Below are 15,168 nucleotides of genomic sequence, written 5' to 3' on the forward strand. Positions count from 1 at the left end.
TATTAAGATTGCCTACCAATTCCATCAAAAATGAATGGTTCTTTTTTACCCTGGTTACTCTAACTGTTTTTTACATTCATCTGTTTTTATAAAAGTAAAATATAGTTATTTTTAGGGATAATATATCATTTGGTACCTAAATTTAGTTTCAATGTTTAATTTGGTATCCAAACCAAATGACATTATATGGCTCAATGAATGTTTGACGCATGTGCTTTAGTAAAAAAATATAAATACTTAATTAGGACACAAAAAAGAGCTTAGGTATCAAATTGAATATTGAATTCAAACTTAAAAATACTTAACTGAGATTAAAAAAACTCAACTATCAAATTGGGGAAAAAAAACCTCAAGTACCAAAGTGAACATTGAAGCCAACTTTAGATACTTAATTGAAACAAAAAAAATTAAAATCTCAAATTGAATATTAAAATCAAGCTTATGGACCGAATAATAAATTAACTCTTATTTTTATCTATTTATTTAGTTAGTTTTATTTTCCACCAAAAACTTAAAAAAAAATTTCACTTTTCACTCTCATTTGTTTTTTTTTCGCTTTTCTTCTCTACACTACAATCAAAATAAATATTTTAAAAAAATACATCATTAAACCCTAAAATGAAATGTTTAAAAAATACATCATTAATTATTAATTGAGTGTAGGTTGTTAATTAAATTTAGATATTGTGTCTATAAATAATTTATTGTTACATTATTTATATTTTTAAATATATATTTCAAATTTAAAATATATTTTATTTGTAAAAATAGTATTAAATTTAAAATACCCTTTTTAATTGATTTCTAAATTTATAATAACATATTATGTAAAATTGTAAATTTAATTATTTAAAATAAACAAATTAAAAAATTATTATAAAAATATAATTTACAGAACAAGCATTAAAAATAACATATATGTTGGATTTTCCCCTCCACCAATGCTTACTTTCTTTCCTTGCCGCTTGTTAAATTTTTAGAATGTGAATACATTACAAACTTAACATTTGTAAAGACAACATTATATATATTCTTTATTAGAAGATCATGTACCTACTTTCTTAACATCTTCCTCTAATTAATAATAACATAAATAACAAATGGGTTAATATGCTATTTGATATCTAACTTTAGCTATAATATTTAATTTGGTATCTGAGTTTTTTTAAATTAAGACTCCGTTTGTTTCATTAAAAATGGCTTCCGGAAAATGACTTACTTTTTTTGAAAAAGCTAATATTTTCTGGTGTTTGGATGAATCTGTGTAAAATATTTTTTTTTGTTTGCCAGGTTCTTTAAAAATATTTCATAAAAGTCGTTTTCAATTTAACAAACATACATTTGAGATTTTTTTTTATTTTTTCATTGTTTAATTGAGTTTATTTTATATCTATAATTTTATATTTTACATTGTTTCTACATATATTAAAAATATTTTGTTAAATTTAGATTCATTGCAATGATTATTTTTTAGTTACATGACTACCAACTGAGTATTTTTTATTTAAAAATGTGACATTAACAAAATTGACAAAAAAATAAAACCAATAATGTCTGCAGTTGGACTTGATTTTCAAATTTGGAAAGTAGAGGGACTAAATTCTTGAAAATAAAAATACAAAAACTAAATTGCAAATTTGTGAAGACTATATAGACTTTGACATATTTTAACATTTATACTACAAAATATTTATTATTAATATATTTATAATTGTAATAAATATTTAGTATTAAAATATTAATATTGATATTTTCAATAATATGTGAATAATATTATTTAAATTTATTATTTTAAAATTTTCTATTAAAAATAAAATTTAAATATTAAATAATTTATTAAAAATAATAAATTATATTAATTATATTAATAATTTATTATATGATTAAATATAAATAATTAAATACGTATGTTTAATAATATTAAAAAATATAATATTTTATATTAATATTTTAAATATTTTTAAAAATAAAAATAAAAATTATTATCAATATAATAATATTAAACTTGATTTAAGTTAAATTTTATATAAAAGTAAAATTATCTATTGAGGAGCTCTTTTCGGGAAAATGACTTACGCTTTTCAAAAGGGTAAGTCATTTTACAAGGAAAAAGACTTATTTTCCGTTGACCAAGCTGTTTTCTGTTAAACAAACACAGGAAAATGCAGAAAATATTTTTCGTAAAACCTTTTACATGTAAACAAATAGACCCTAATACTTGAAATTTCTTTTTTTCTAGTAAAGTATTTAAGTTTAGCTTTTTTTTCTTTGTCCCAAGTAAATACCTATGTTTATTTTACTAGAGCACATGTGTTAAAGTCTTCATTAGGCAACATGATGTCATTTGGTCTAGGTATCAAATCAAACATTCAAGTCAAACTTAAATACTAAATTGAGACAAAAAAAAAATCTCAGGTGTTGAATTAGAGATTAATGAAACTAAACTTAGTAACTAAATAGTATATTAATCCATAACAAATTAAGAAATTGAAAGAAAAAGGTACTCTATTTTCCTGCACAGCTTGAAAAAAGAAAAAGAAAAATGTTTTGAGAAGGTGATTTTGAAGGTTTTTTAGTAGGCAGATCCAAAAACTTCATAAGTTGATAAAAAGATTAACTGTAAATAATGGATAGTTTTCTTCTTTTTAATAAGAGGAGAATGTAAAGGATCAAATTTAAGATTTGATGTCAACATACAATTTCACTTCAGTAAAAATTCATTGCTAGCTCTTACATCACAGGGTAAATGATTCTGGTTTTTACAAATGGTTAATAGATTTAAATGCCGGTCAACAAGAGTAAGCAGTGTATATGAATAGTAAGTCGCTGAAAATTAGCAAAATTAGATTTATTTATTTAAAATTGTATAATTTGGCTGATGAAGTTGATATTAGAAAATGGGGGAAATGGCCATCATATCACATGAACAAACTGGACAACCCATATGGGAAAGATCCCATCATTTCCTAAACCCCCAAGTTGAGGATGGCTGCTTACGCTTATTATATTTTTAAGTTACAACCAATTATTTTAGAAATAAATAATTTAACTTAAACCAAATTACAAATTAAAACTTGATTCGCAGATATTAAAAGGTTGAAAAAGGCATCATAATAAAATAATTGATGGTTTTGACCAAAAATTGTTTAGACCACCTGTATTGGGTCACCCATGTTCAGTTACATAGAAAATTGGATTTTGAAGAGAAAATATATAATAAAGAAGGTTACCCATCTCTTGAGTAGAGTTTTAGGGGTCTCATTTGGCTGATTGATTGAATGAGGGGTAATTTTGGATTAAAATTAATTAATCTTATAAAGTAATAAAATACAACCTAACTTCATGGAAATCATATATGGAAGATGTGTACTTCAAATCATTGACCAAATCTTGTACACATGTCTTTGACAATAACAATAATAATAATAACACACAACTATTGATCTCTCAGATTTCATGTTATATGCAATTGGCAATATTATGAAGCAAAACACTCTCGACTTTTCACAACAGAAACCCTAACCTCTTCTCTCTCTGCCTTGGTGGCATCGATACTGGCCATCGGGCTGGTAGCCGACCACTACCTACCCCTTCTCCTCCACCTTCACCGTCTCTCCTCTTCCACCTACAGGCTTTAGCCTGTGTTTTCACTGGGCTTCCCTTATGCTTTTATGCATTCTGATAGTTTCTTTTGGCCTTTAGACTACCGTGTAACCATTCCTTTACTGTAATAGAATGGAATCTTCATGGTTAAAAAAAAAAGACATTCCCTTTCTTCCTTGTGAACGAGTATATGGTGGAAAAACTAGTGCGCTGGCGACGGCGTGGCCTTGTCATGAGGCGTTGGCAACCAGCCTACCATCATCATAAAAATTACTATAAACAAAACAGTTTGTATACCACATTTTGCAATGATAGAAAACAAAATAGGAAGATGGTGATACCATGTATCCAAGGACGATTTGGTGAATTAACATTTGATTAATTTCTGACAGAATATTCTGCAAATTGACTAGTTGATTTTAATGTTTATTTCATGAATAAAAAGTAGGTTTAATTTGGATGAAATAGAAACTGAAAACTCTTATTTATTTTTTTTCTTCCCTTTGAGCTGTTTGGTTGTTGAGATTGTTGTCATTATTGGGGCACATGTTATGGGCTATTTATATATTAATAAACTACTATAACTACGAGCTAGGATCCCTCAACGATCAATCATACACCTTCTTCTTTTGGGTTGACCAGCATGGCTACACTTCTTGGAATTATTAAAATGTCTGGGGCTGCTGGGATTCAGTGCAATACTTGTTGGCATTTTTTTTTTTTCTGAAAATCTGGTGAAGAGATGGAGCTGAAACAAACATTTACTTGCATCTAAAAGGAAGGTGGGATTTTGTTGTTAAAGACCTGGATTTGCTAGGATCATGGATATTTTGGCTTCATCAACCAAGACAGTGAATCAAGTTTATAATTCAGAGTGCAGCAGATATGTACCGACTTAAATTAATGCAGTGATGTCTCAAAGCGTGATGCCAAAATGGGTAGATGATAGATTGTTAATATTATATATATTCGTCATGGGGAAGAAAGTAGGCAGATAATTTGGACTAAGAAAGTAGTTTTCATATTATACTCCAGCTCCAAACATCATTCTATTGCACAAATTACTGTTTGTAGATTAATTTTTGGAAACAGCTTTTCATACTGAAAAAGTTAGGGGATTCACTTTGGAAATTACAAAACTATCTTGGGATCAATTAACTTTAGTAATAAGATTATGTCTAGAGCAATTAATATTGGTTGAAAACATTAGGAGTTAATTGTTTTCGAAGTAATTTAACAAATAATATAAATTTAAAAGTTAAAAAAGACGAAAAATTAAATTATATTTTTTGTAAAGTTGAAACACTTAACAAGTCATTATACCTATAATTTATCTTTCATTATGTAATTCTACCATTTCCACTATTCCGTATTCACTATTTTAGCACACACTTTTTTTAAAAAATTATTATAACCAATTTTTAATAATTTTTAAGCCTATAAATAAATACTTAAACATTTCATTTATAACTTTTTTTTTTTGAAATTTTTTGGCAAACTGAAGTATGCTAAAATTTTCCTGTGCAACTTTCTTTGCTATTATTTCTACAATCACCAAAGCTTTCACCAACCTTCATCGTTACCACCTACCACTGTACTTAATTTCTAAGATTTCCTCTGATTTTACCCTTTGCCATTTACTCTACTGGGTGGTTTTTTTAATTAAAAGAGGATAAAGCAAGGAGTTACATATACTAAACTAGTTCAATATCACTTAATAAAAGTAGAATAGCTAGCTTCAAAATAATCCTTTTTGATGAAAATTCTAGCTATCACCTAACAGAGATGGGATACAATTGACTGGTGTTGTCATATATACAACAAGCCTTTCAGTTGTCACCCACGATATACAACTGGCAGGAGCTTATTTGCTTAAAATCGTAATCATTGGGATATATATAATGTTTGGCCCCATTTAGATTCTGATAGCCATTGTGTACTTGTACCCTACCAAGGAGTCCTTCATGATTGGGGCACTCTAGAAGCTTGCACCAACAAAATTTGGGTCCAAAACTCTCTCTGCAGAGATTCCTTTCTTTAGCTCCGGTATAGCAACCTGGCCAAATAGATAACCCTTTTTTTTGGTATGTTGCTGTCTTTCTACAATAAAAGCTGCTAAAGCTATCTAATAAGCTAGTATTAAACATTTGTTTTTTCTGGCTTCTTTTTCTATTAATGTGCATGGTGTTGTCATAATCTTCTAGATGTTAAAAAAGTGGATCAAAACCAAAGAAAATTATGCCCCCAGTAATTGGGTTTGTTAAGTCACAAGAACAGGTAAGTGTAGCTCTCTCTTTTTGTAAAAAGTGGTATATATAGGTAAAGTTAGATGATTAAAATAATGGAAAACCAAACCATAAGATAATCTAAATTATCATTGCCTTTAACCGATGAAGACCTTGAAATTACCTTTGAAAAAAAAAAAGTATTCATATTTCTTAAGCAGTTTTGGTACCTACTTTTCAAACCAAGTTCATTATTGCATGCAAACACAAAGCTGTATTTCTTTATATAAATAAATATATATATATAAGCTTTCACACCATTTTCAACTCCTGAAAATCTTTTTATGAACCAAACTATGAAGTTGAATGAACCGTAACGTAACGAACAATACCCTATAGTTTAGTTACAGACGTCTTTGCTTTTTACCTTCCAAATCCCAGTGAATCTATGTAGCTACCACTTTATTTCACTTTAGTTTACATTAATATTTAATATTCTCTTTGGGATTGCGTTTCCAATCTTCTAACAGCAACCTTTGAAGTCATGGGAATGAGGAGGTTAAGGTGGGTTTGAAAAGGCTGGAAGAATGGGATATGGTGGGGAAGTAGTTTGACAATGAACAAAACAAGGCATGTGGGATTGTTTTAGATAACACTTTTAAACAAATAGTATTGAGTGAGGTTTGATATCAGTGTCAAAGAGAGGAGCAAAACTGGTAAACTTAATAACTCCCATGTTGGTTGTGGATGGAGTGGACACCATAAACATATTGGTGTGGATCTGTGTCTAGCTATATATATATATATATGATTAGTGTTATGTCCTTGTACTTGTACAGAATTTCATGTCTAACTCTAAAGGTTGCAGTTCAAAGTGGATGAGGCTAAGACGTGCGTATGTCATCCTTTTGTATTCAATTCCTGTGTGAGTTGAATCCTATTTTATAATTTTAGAAAAGAAAAAAGTTGCAGCCCAAAACCAAAGGGTAGGCCTCAAATTGAAAGGAGTATACACCTCTGTTAGTGGAGTTCTGGTCTATGTATGACCTTGGTTTCACTCGGGATATAGACTTCAAATTCCATTAATTTCTTTTTAAAAATAAAAAGAGGTTAAAAAAAGCCAAAATGTTATTCTCTTATTTGGTTTCTAGTAATTTTATGTATTTTCTTTTATTAAATTTTTACACACAAACATATCATTAGTTTTTTTTGGGTCGAGATTCGTGTTATCTATTTTTGAGGTTTGAACATATTTGCTTTACCACTACTTTCAATATTAAAAAATATATTTTAATGTTTTTATTACAATATTAATATATATATTTTTAATATGTTGTGTATTTAATCTACACCAAGTTCACGTCCTACATGTTGTGATCTTGGGCTTTTCTAAAATGGGCTTAATTTTATTACTCAAGGCCCATTCTAAAGTTCAAATGTTTTTTTTTCCCAAACCTTTCACAAGACTCGGGTTCAGACAAATAATTCGATTTTTAGATAAGAAATTTGACAACTAATTTTGTTTTAAAAGAGTCAAAATCAGCATTATGGAAGAAGTAGAATGTGGCCACCACATCCATCAGCCCGGAGAGAAAGTTTTATGTAGGATATTTTTTATGCTCTTCTTGAGTCCAGGCCGACTTGTTTTGCCTATCTCTGAGGTTTTGAAGGATTTTAAAAATAAACAAGATTAATGTGATTGTTTTTAGCGGCTAATGCGTAATGATGGTGCAGGAGCCTCTGAAATGGACAGTTTTTGGGGTATAAATTGACTTTCATATCGTTTTCCGAGAGTTTTATTTCTAATGTACCACAGCTTATGCGCTTTTCCTTGTAATGATTTACAAATGAATGGCAATTCGGAAAATGAAGAAAAGGGAAAACATTGATTTCCAATCAACTTTTAGAAAAGCTTCCAGTTGCTGTATACAAAATAGTAAAGAAGAAAGAGCCTTTCAGCTGCCCCCACTTTCCATTCATTTCTCTGTCAAATTATTATCAATACTTTGGGAAGCAACAGTGAATGGGGAATGGATTCTTTTTACACAATAGACACCGACGTTATTCACTCGAACCAAACATCAACGGGTGTTTTCTGTCTTTGGCGACCTCTCTCAGTCGTCTGCTAATATTTGCACGAGGATTTGGCATTATTTTATTCATAGAGACAAAATGTAATGATTTTATTCATGTGATTCTAAAAACCAAGATGCATTACACAGTGAAGTGGTTAATAATGAGATGATAAAGGTGAAGAAGAGTGGATAACAAAGTGACAAAGAGGCCTACATTTATTCTGAAAAGTTAGTGGTAGGGTGGGGGTGGGAAAGGTGGTAAAAAAAATACAACAAAAATGGGCCCTTCACAATACAAATGTACTAATGATGTCGAAATCTCAGCAGCAGCATCCATTGTAGGGTAGTTAGGACAAGAACCATTTTGTTCTATAAGGTTTTTCACGCAGTTTTTGTGCAAAGACAAATTTGCAGTATCATTGCTCTTTGCCTGTCATCCCACGTTCCTTTTTATAAAAGAAAAAAAAAAACAACAGTCAAGTCCTGCAATGAGTGAGAATTTTGACTAAAAATGATGAAATCTCCAAATTCCCTTTTAAACTTGAGATTGAAATTGAACTAGTTTTGTAGAGAGAAATGATTAAAAAAAAAAAACCACCCCAACATAATCCAGCAAGAAATAAATAGTTAAATGTAATTAGGAACTAATTAAGAAATATGGAATGAACTTAGTTTAAATTATAGAAGAGAGGGATATTCATTTCCAAGGATACACAGTCCTAAAAGTTGTAAAATCAGAATCTCATGTTTACACAATGCAAAGATTGAAAGTAGGGTTCAAAAGGAAAACAGTTCCTGAAAAATACAGGGGAAATGAAAACCTCGAAATTGAGTGAAGGCCATTGGCACTGGCAGAGCAGTTTGGATAAGATGTTTGGAATTGACAAAGCTCATGACTTGAGACAGCTTTGTTCTCCCATTAATTATTTGTAATTTAATAGTTTAGTAACAGATGCATTGGATTTTTACTACCTTGATTATTTAGGTTGAGGAAATCAAGAATAATAAAAGGAATTGCAAGAGTAATAGCATCCTTACCTCGGGGTTTCACTTATCCTGAGCTATTTGTTACTTCCAATGACTGAACATATTTTTCAGAGAGGTACCAATAAAAAATAAAACACCTTTTAAAACATTATATAATGACTTGATAATTACGGTGCGACTTGAATTATTGTTTGGGCTTTACCATTTTCTTGTTAATAGAGAAATAAAACACCTTTTTTCACTTATTAGTTTTTTAATAGAGTTGGTTAATTTTTCTAAAAAGATGTTTTCTTTGGAAAGATACGTTCCTCATTTGATTTTAGAAACATGAGTAGTTTTCATCTAATTGAAAAATTAAAAAACACAAGAAAACATGCATAAATAAGATTTTAAAAAAATTAAAAAACATATGTGAAAATTTAAAAATAAAGAAAATAATAAAAATTTGACTTCATTAAAAATCAATGTTTTAAAAACAAAATTAGTAGTCAAACCAGTCAAATTACCTATCTTCGATTTCAATCAATTTAACTATCGATCCAATAATAATTAAATAAATGGTTTAAAAATTCATAAATAAAATTATAAACCTATTCTGCCATCAATTTTTGTTTTTTTACCAATTCCAAATAGTGCGCTCAAAAGTCAAGTCAGTTCTTTATCAATTCTAAGTAAAAATGCTTTATAAAACTCAGAGAGTTAGCAACTTCAAAGTATGAAAATTTCATCAATGAAGCAAAAAGCATGGTTTGAGCTTCGACCAATACTTGCCAAGTGATAATGAACTTGATGAAGGTTTTGGATTTCAAGTCTTGTAAATAGAACTTCTCCCATTAAAAATCCAGTCCAGCTCAATCAAACCAAAACTTAATCTAAGACTACCCTCGTATGTGAGTGATCTTGAAAAAAAAAACGCCATTACGGTAGGATTAGTATTTTTGACACAGACGGGGAGCGGAGACACATGAACGGGCGCTCGCAAAATAAACCAACATTGTCAATTTCAGGAGCCAGGAAGGACCCCATACAGCAACACCCAGAAGCTAAGCCACAAAAGCAGACAAATTTCATTTTTACCATTTTCTTTATTGTAATAAAAGACAAAATCCATCATCTCATCAGTTTCCACTTCTCTTTCAATTCCTCTCCATCACTTCTCACGCCCCTATCAAAGTAACTTTTACTTTTTCAGAATCTTTGCTTTACTTTACTCTTTTTTTTACCGCAATACCTCAATTAATGTACATAATCTTTATCCGGGCCCCCCTCTTCTTTTTGTAACTATATGTATATATTTCCCTAGTTGAAGAAAATCCTATATCATCCACGTGCATAAGCTGAAGTCTTGTTACTATAAAACATGGTTAAAGGACAATCCTAATTATAAAAAAAAAGGGGGCATTTGTGGCACCAGGAGCTCCTTTCTCTAGGTCAATGCTCTGAATACCCAACAATTTGTGCCCCTACAATACACAGTTAAAACCAGCCTTCAACCTAACTTAGTCTATGGTCCCTCACCCTACTCACTTCCCGCAGCCTTACATTATTTATTCTGAGCAAGTGCATAGCAATAATGCAGTCCCTCACATGCTTGTTAAGCCTACTCTCCGACAAACACATCCCAAGGGCTGGAACCATCTCTATAGTTTTACTTATTATAAAACTTGATCCCAAACAGAATTCAGACAAGCCAGCATACCACACACACACATATAATGCTTGAAAAAAATAACGATTATGCAGAATAACACGCAAAGCAGCAGCACACAGGATTAATACAATCAAAGTCAGGGGTTTACAGATAATGTCGGCGGTCTTTCAACATACAAAACACACACACGATGAGAGTTCAAGAAACAATGCACTTTACAAGCTTAAAAAAAGATTGGGAACAGGGACTCGTTCAGAGACTCTAAAACACTAGACCTTGATGGTTTCATAATTTTAGTAGATAAAAACAAGCGTACATGATATAAATTCCCATGCAAATAGAAGATAAAAAGTAGCACCATGTGAAAAGCAGATACCCTGTGATCTCCTGCCCGCTCCAACATCCTCTTATTTCTTCAGAAAGAACTGCATCGGATAGCAAAAATCATGTATCAAACTAGCTAGTTCCGGTTCCGGCATTTTTCCACGGCCCTTGGAGCTGTACGCAAAAACAAAAGCACCATGAAAAGAGAAGTTGAAAACAGAAGGGGCAAGAAATTATGATGATGTTATATTCATGTATCATTTTGAGTTCCTCAATCTTAAAAGCTTTAACACCCCCATGAAATTTAAATGCCATAAAATAGAGCCAAATTTATGCATCAGTTTAGAACTTTAGATGTCCAATAAGAAGGTTGAAGCACATAAAAAGGCTTTTGTCAAGAGGAGCATTCTCTATACTATTAGCATGTATTTTAGGCATTTTTTTTAGAAAAATGTAAATACAGAAACTGGTTCCTGTATTAGCTTCATCTCATGCATAATAAAAACATAAAATTATTTACCGAGTCCAATAGCATCAGAGCTTTTCATGATCCTCAGCCTTTTGCAGGTATCAGTAAACATCCTGAAACAAGCATAAACTTTGAATTAGGTTGCAGTGAACTGCCATTATCTGAGTTGAAAATTGAGCAATAAAATACTAAGAAGCTGAACTGCATAATGTACCAATTTGTTCTGACTCAGATTGACGCAAACAAAAGAACCATTATGCCAAAAATTGGAAACTATTGGGAAAAATAATTGCAGGTCTAAGCAACACGAATTTTAATTTTTCCTATCTACAGATAGCAATAGCACACATGTTTTGGCAACTGCAATTGTTTTACCTTCCCTTTTCTGGCTGATGGTCGGCTAAACATAGGGAAAACAAATTAGTGGTCAAATCAATTATTACATGCATGCATAATTTATGCACATTTTTTTTCCACAGCTAATTACCAGGGCTCCATTCCATTTTCAAGGGCTTATAAAAACTCTTAAAGATACTATATGAGGAACTGTTTGAACATGGTAATTATTTTTATTGATTCAAAACATTTTCTTACTTCATAGCATTTCTGCAAAAGCTCAAGAAGACCAGAAAGCTTAACAACAGATTGCTAAAGTATTATGGCAGAAACAATATCTGTTTTGTGTGTTCCTTTGGTTTAATCGACTGCAATGAGTTCATTTTGTATAAGCATACCTTCATTAAGAAGGTTTTTATTTCTTCAGAAGTAAAATGGCTGACATTTAGCTAATAACCTGAAAATATATTCTTATAGCAGCAACTCAATTGCTAAACTATGAAAATATCATAATAATCGTATGGTGGGAAGCACAGTATTAGAAGCAAACATATACAAAAAGGGGTTTAGAGCTTACTCCCATGGGACATCACCCACAAGCATCCAATCACCATCTTTATCCTCATAAGTGAGAACATATTCTGATCCATGCAGAAGATCCTTCAGCTTGCTTTCGCTCAGCAGCTCCCTACCCAGGGATCCATGAGATCCACATTGACCTGAAATCGTGATAAAATAGCAGTAACTTGAACCATGAAAACAAATCGCAGTAGCTTGAATTACATACATGTAAAGCCTGCATCCTAAAATCTTTATATTGAAATAGCTCACCTATGGTAAAACAGCTGAACATCTTTTCAAGAGCAGAAGATAGATCCTGATATTTAGAGTAGTTTTTCAGGTCCACTTTCCTGAGATAAGGAGCACCATCCATGCTGACCTTAACAAAAAGAGCATCAGGCCCTGCCTTTCCATCTACTTCATCAGTGTTCTTGGAAGAGGTGGCCAATGAGTTCTTTCTAAACGATCTAATAGGAGGCCAACCTACAACCTGTGCCCTACAAATGGAAGAGGATCATAGAATCTTCTCATGGTTAACATAAAATAAAACTTATAGCAAAAAGAAAACCATGTACACTTACTTGGAAGCAGGTGCTCCACTGTTATTGTTTACAGATGCATTATGGTTGGGCCTCGTCTCATTGGCAGCATGAGGCGAGTCCTTTACCACCTTCTGGTTCGTGACCTCTTTCGCCTTTGTTGGTTGAACCCCAAGGTTCTCAAGCATAGAAACAGATTTCAGTCCCAAGTTTGATGAAGGCCTGGGTGTCAACATCACATCTACTTTCGAATTAGAAAGGAAATTCCCCTGCAACATAGATTAGGTTAGTTGCATGTTCGAGTTATTAATTAGTCTCACTATTCACTAATAATAGTCACTACCTCTGAGAACCCATCCATTGCATCAGAGAAGCCTCTTTTGTTGCCTGAAACTACAGTCTTTTGAGATGGAAAGCAGTGACCATCACTTGAAGGATGCAAAGGGAAAAGGGGTTTCTCATCAAGTTGAGCAGAGCTTAACAAGCAAAGCTCAGGATTTCTTTCAGGAGACTGTGATCCAGGAAGCCCAAGCCTGAGCTCTGTTGCCTTCAGATTCAAACTTACGTTGCTATCGTCGGAACCAAGGGTGACAACAGAGCAATCAATAGAAGAACAATCAGACAAGCCCATGTAATTGCGCTCCTTCAATTCAGCATTATTCTGGCACACACTATCAATAGAGCCAGAAGAACCCAGTAAAGTCACATTGTTCTGACCCCCTTCCTCCACGCCAAGAAGCGGCGGAGACATCAGATTTCAAAAAACAAACAAAACACCAGACAGCTTCAATACTTCAACACTCTGCAAAATTTAAAGCTAATCAAATATAATATCCTACAAATTAAAGAAGCCAAGCTGCATATATACAACTATCTTAAAAAGAGGAACCTTTGATTGACATTATGAACTATCTCCAATCATATAAAAACAGCAGATTGTTTTAAATAATTCCTTAAGAAATATGAGAAATTAAGGGATAAATCAAAGTAAAACAGAGTGAACCTTAAGGATTTGAAACATCACCTTCTCTTTTCTTAAATGAAAAACAATCTTATTAAACAACTATGAGCCTAAAAGAACAATTATAAAATAATTGGCTTATCCAAGAAAGAATCAACGTTTAAACCCCCCCCCCAAAACAAGCGAAAGCTGAAGAGATTTCAAACATCCTTGCAAGTGAAACAATGATAAATTAAACCGTGTAACATCAAACGAAATTGTTGTATTACTGAAAATTATTTAGCTGCAATTTCAAGTATTTTCTGTTCTGTTAAGTGTTGTAAATGCGTGCAAAAAATAGAACAACAAAACCGCAAGCGCGCGCCGAAAGAAGAGAAGAAAGTGGTAAGAATTTTTTTAAAAGAAGAATATGGAAGAGTACAAAAAAAAAAAGAAGAAGCAAATAGTTGTAGCTTGTTTGGTTACTGAGAAAATGGCTAGAAAATCGGGATTTAAAGCTAAGTTTTTTTTTTCCAAAAGCTTAGACTAAGACCAACAGTCAAGAGGTGAGCTAGCAGGCGCAGCCTGCACTCTTACACTGTACGGAGAACTACCAACAGAAGCGAGATTCCGGCACTTTTTATCTTTCACATATTTTCCTCAGTTTTCTCAGGAAACAAACACCAGGAAGCAATAAAGCAATAACTAAAATAACAACAAAAATAGAAAGAACCAAAAAACAGAAGAGCAAAAAAAAAAAGGAGAAATGGGGATGAGAACAAAAACAAATTTACCTGACTGGACTGGTGGATCAGAAACAGAAAATTTGATGATCAAAATCAAAATCTTTTAATATTATTTAAGTTGTTTTTCGTTTGATTTTTACTCGAAAGAAAGCAAAGAAGCGAAACTTTTTTTCGTTTTCTTTTTTTTTTTTTTTGGAGAGAGAGAGAAAGCTAAGGACCCTCCATTTGTCACAAAGTAACAAAAGTTTATTTGCTGTCCGATGTGAAACTCTATGCATTAAAATAAATATAAACTCTAAAAATAAAAAAGAAAAGAAAATCCTTTTGTCTAAAAAAAGAATAACTTTTTAAAAATATATTATTCCCTTTTTTTTTCTTGCTTTTTTCCCCCTACTTTCTGTCCCTGCTTTTTGCTCTATTTTTATTCTGTTTTGTTTATCTTAATTGTCCGCCAAAACTTTCGAGGGAAAGCAAATCAATGGCTATGGATTACTAATTGATTCCATCACAGCCGTTGATATTTTCTTTTCAGTTCCTAGATCAATGCTAGGAATAAAAAAATTATTTACAAAATATCCCTTCTCTTTAATCTTCATTTTTTACCATTTTTTAAAATTTAAGGTAGTTTTTTTTAATTAATTACTTTGACAGATAATAACATAAAAGTCATTTACATAAGATATAAATCATAGTCACGTTAATCATAGTTTTT

General features: G+C 31.5%; 1 protein-coding gene across 3 annotated transcripts; it reads right to left on the reverse strand.

Moving 5' to 3' along the window:
• Positions 1–10,635: 10,635 nt before the first annotated feature.
• Positions 10,636–14,861, reverse strand: LOC107905200 (auxin-responsive protein IAA8). 3 transcript variants are annotated; one of them, XM_016831791.2, is made up of 7 exons: positions 14,505–14,861; positions 13,114–13,572; positions 12,813–13,039; positions 12,502–12,728; positions 12,248–12,389; positions 11,386–11,447; positions 10,636–11,039 (listed from the first exon to the last, which is right to left on the reverse strand). In XM_016831791.2, exons 2-7 carry the CDS (start codon positions 13,519–13,521, stop codon positions 11,002–11,004), a joined length of 1,104 nt encoding a protein of 367 aa, XP_016687280.1. In that variant the 5' UTR covers positions 13,522–13,572; positions 14,505–14,861; the 3' UTR covers positions 10,636–11,001. The 3 variants fall into 3 exon arrangements, with proteins under 3 accessions (XP_016687280.1, XP_016687281.1, XP_040950142.1); XM_016831792.2 differs by having other exon boundaries at positions 14,308–14,510; XM_041094208.1 differs by lacking the exon at positions 14,505–14,861 and adding an exon at positions 14,001–14,499.
• Between the last annotated feature and the right edge of the window lie 307 nt (positions 14,862–15,168).

This window comes from Gossypium hirsutum, chromosome D05, assembly GCF_007990345.1.
Source record: "Gossypium hirsutum isolate 1008001.06 chromosome D05, Gossypium_hirsutum_v2.1, whole genome shotgun sequence".
Classification (NCBI taxonomy): Eukaryota; Viridiplantae; Streptophyta; class Magnoliopsida; order Malvales; family Malvaceae; genus Gossypium; species Gossypium hirsutum.

Excerpts from the sequence above, each read along its gene's own strand:
- LOC107905200 (XM_016831791.2), bottom strand. The coding sequence starts at position 13,521 with ATGTCTCCGCCGCTTCTTGGCGTGGAGGAAGGGGGTCAGAACAATGTG. Across the intron at positions 13,040-13,113 it reads CAATGGATGGGTTCTCAGAG|GGGAATTTCCTTTCTAATTC; the intron begins GTAGTGACTATT and ends TCTATGTTGCAG. Across the intron at positions 11,040-11,385 it reads CTCTGATGCTATTGGACTCG|CTCCAAGGGCCGTGGAAAAA; the intron begins GTAAATAATTTT and ends TTTTGCGTACAG.